This window comes from Budorcas taxicolor, chromosome 18, assembly GCF_023091745.1.
Source record: "Budorcas taxicolor isolate Tak-1 chromosome 18, Takin1.1, whole genome shotgun sequence".
Classification (NCBI taxonomy): Eukaryota; Metazoa; Chordata; class Mammalia; order Artiodactyla; family Bovidae; genus Budorcas; species Budorcas taxicolor.
Genome location: NC_068927.1, coordinates 47595262 through 47598166, shown reverse-complemented (window position 1 = coordinate 47598166; position 2905 = coordinate 47595262). Strand labels below are relative to the sequence as shown.

The window sequence follows — 2905 nt, the reverse complement described above, 5'->3', positions numbered from 1 at the left end:
TCTTCAAGAGGGGAACAGTAGGTAAACTGGAAAGTTAGTGATAGGGTCTGATTCCTGTGCAGGTCCCAGCACAAGGCAGGCGCAGTGGGGGCTGAGTTTGAAACCTCTACATGTCCCATTACACAGCGAGCACACAGTAGTTTCCCTTAGGGTCTTGGGTCTGTTTTGGTTATCGTGTTTTCTGGGATCACACGGGGTTTGTTGGGGGCAGGGGACTGGGATGTGGATGTGGTGGTGTGCACAGGCTCCCAAGCAGAAGTAGTTTGTATCAGTGGGAAGGATGTAAGCAGCACAACAAGGCTTGATTGGGTATTTTTATTGGGTCGTTGCTTCTAGCCCGCCTCCCACAAGGTTGGGATAGACTAGACCCGGCACGCGGCCCCCGAAGCGGTACGTGTACTTGCGCCCCCCGCTCTTGCGCACGATGTCGCGGCGGTAGTAGTAGCGCAGACCTCGGCTCAGCTTCTCGTAATTCATGCCTGGCTTCCTCTTGCGCTCGCCCCACAGCCGCGCCACCTAGGGAGGAGCCCAGGCTTAGTCCAAAGGGGCGGTAGAGGGTTGGGGAGGCGGGGCTAGACGGGGGATAGGTGGGGCGGGGGCGGGGTTCCGGTCTGTCTGCAGAGGGGTTAGGCGGGGCGCAGCAGGCTGGAGATGAAGGCGAGGCTGGCGGCGGGGCGTAGCCCTAGGCAAAGTGCTGGTAGGGCTAAGTGCTGGGAGACCTGGGCGAAACTTGGCGGGTTTGGGAAACTGCTTTACCTCTTTGGGGTCGCACAGTTGGAACTCTCGGCTATTGCCGGTCCAGCGGATGCAGCTTCTACGCGCTCCATCGTGGAGCAGCTCCAGGAGGAACTGCCACAGCTGAATGGGACCTGTGGGGTGGGGACAAGTGTACACTCAGGTTTTCTGGCCCCAGATGATGTCGCTTCGATGACCCAGGAATCCGGATCTGCTCCTCCTCGGAGAGCAGCAGATCCGGATTCCTCCATCTAAGGGACCTAAGAATTGGCCAGGGGACCCAGGCGTCCGGAGCCCTCATGTCGGAGATTTAGGATTTTGGCTGCCCCATCTCGGGGACCCAGGCATTCAGATCCTCATCTCTTTATTCTCACCCAGGAGCCTAGGTCTTCGTCCCTTGCTCACTAGAAACACTAGAAACTACTTGGGTCTTACTCCTCTCCTCCGTAGGTACCCGGCAGTGAGGCCCCCTCCCCCTCCACTCTGGAGCCCCGCCAATTTCCTGGGTCCCGCCCCCTTAGCGCCTTATTAGACTCCCGCTTCGCTCCCATCGGACAGAGTCTCGCGGACCTCACCTCTGTGGTTAGTTTTGGGGTAACGAGCCAAGGTTGCGCGGTCCGACTGCTGGGTGGGTTCCGAGGAAGTGGTGAGATCTGAGCTCTGGTACTCCTTGGAAGAGGTGGTGCAATCCGTATGCAGCCCTGAGTCCCAGGAGGTGGTACAGTCCGAGGCCGCAGGCCCGGCCCAAGGAAGGGTCGAGTCGGCGCGGGGCTCCCCGCCAAGGCTCCTGCCCCAGCAGGTGGCGCCATTGGGGCCGATAGAATAGTCCCAGCTGGTGGAGCTGGAGGCCACCTGGGCGCGCGACCACGAGTTGGTACTTCCCGCGGAGGTGGTGTAATTCTGGCCGACAGCCCCTTCGGAGCTGGTCCAGGGGGCGGGACCCAGGGCCTGGGAAACACCGCTGCAAGAGACGGTGCCGGAGCACGGCAGGTCTGTCCAGTCTCCCGGCCACGGAAGAGCTTGAGGGGCGGGCTCTGCGAGGACAAATAGACCCCAAGTGAGAGGAGCCCAGGTGTCCCGATCCCCGCTCCCCTCTGGGGTTCTGGGAGGCGAAGCTCTCAGCCCTGGCCTCTGGGACTCCAGGCTCCAGGATCTAGGTCATACCTCTTTAAGGACACAGTGTCCCTGGTCCTAACTCCCTTCCCCTTCATAGATCGTGGAATCTAAACCTTTAGTCACAGTGGAGGACCCCAGTCCGCTCCTCCCTTCCTCCCCACCGCGCTTCTCCGCACACACTCACCCGCCCCCCATGGAGCTTCTGGGTACGGAGTAGAGCTCCAGTCTGGCTGTGGGAGCCCTGCAAGGAATAAGGATGTAGCTGATTTAAGGAAGGGTGTGCACAGTGTCGGGAGACTTCCCTCAGACCCAGTGGACTTTGTCAGGGACTGAGAGTTCTCAACCCCAGCTCCTACTCACTTAGACCTAGGACTCAGGACACTGGCCCCCTCCTCCTCCTCCTTCAACCTCTGCAGTTCAAGCCCACACCCCTCTCAGGGTTCAACCGCAGGACAAGCATGCCCCCTTCCTCAGACCTAGGTGCCCAGCCTCATCTTCCCCAGCACCCAGAGGTCCCAGCCCACAGCCACCTTTCCAGCATGTGTCCTCTGTCAGCGTGTCCCCTTGGAGTGCCAGTTCAGGGGTATAGAAGTTGAGTTCAGCTCCTTCTGCAGGCAGTGAGGTTAGACAGAGTCCCATCAAGTTCAGCGAAGGCCCCCACCTGCACACCCACCCCACACACATTGTCACACCCCTGGGACCTACCCAGTCCTGACATCCTGTGCCCCAGAGGCACTTCCTGTGGTGATACTTCATCCCAGTTCCACAAGTCCATGGATGTCCGTTGTGAACGTACTGGGTCAGAAAAAAAGGGGGGCCACAGGGTGAGCCGGTGACACTTAAGGACCCTGGAGTCTGAGCCCCATCCCTTGCTTCCCTCACAAGGAGGAGTCCAGGCCTCTGCTCCCTTCTTCCCCAGGGCCCTGAAATCTTGGCCTCCAGTGTACTTTCCTCTTGGACCCAGGAGTGAGGGCCCCCAGACACCCAGACCCAGGAAACCAGGCCTCCAGACACCCGGTCTTCCAGCCCCCAGTTCGTGGCTCACCTCTGGCAG

General features: G+C 60.1%; 1 protein-coding gene across 1 annotated transcript; it reads right to left on the bottom strand.

Moving 5' to 3' along the window:
• Positions 1-315: 315 nt before the first annotated feature.
• On the bottom strand, positions 316-2626 carry ETV2 (ETS variant transcription factor 2). Its single transcript, XM_052656679.1, has 6 exons — positions 2557-2626; positions 2382-2459; positions 2036-2113; positions 1311-1769; positions 757-869; positions 316-516 (listed from the first exon to the last, which is right to left on the bottom strand). Exons 1-6 carry the CDS (start codon positions 2624-2626, stop codon positions 316-318), a joined length of 999 nt encoding a protein of 332 aa, XP_052512639.1.
• Positions 2627-2905: the final 279 nt, after the last annotated feature.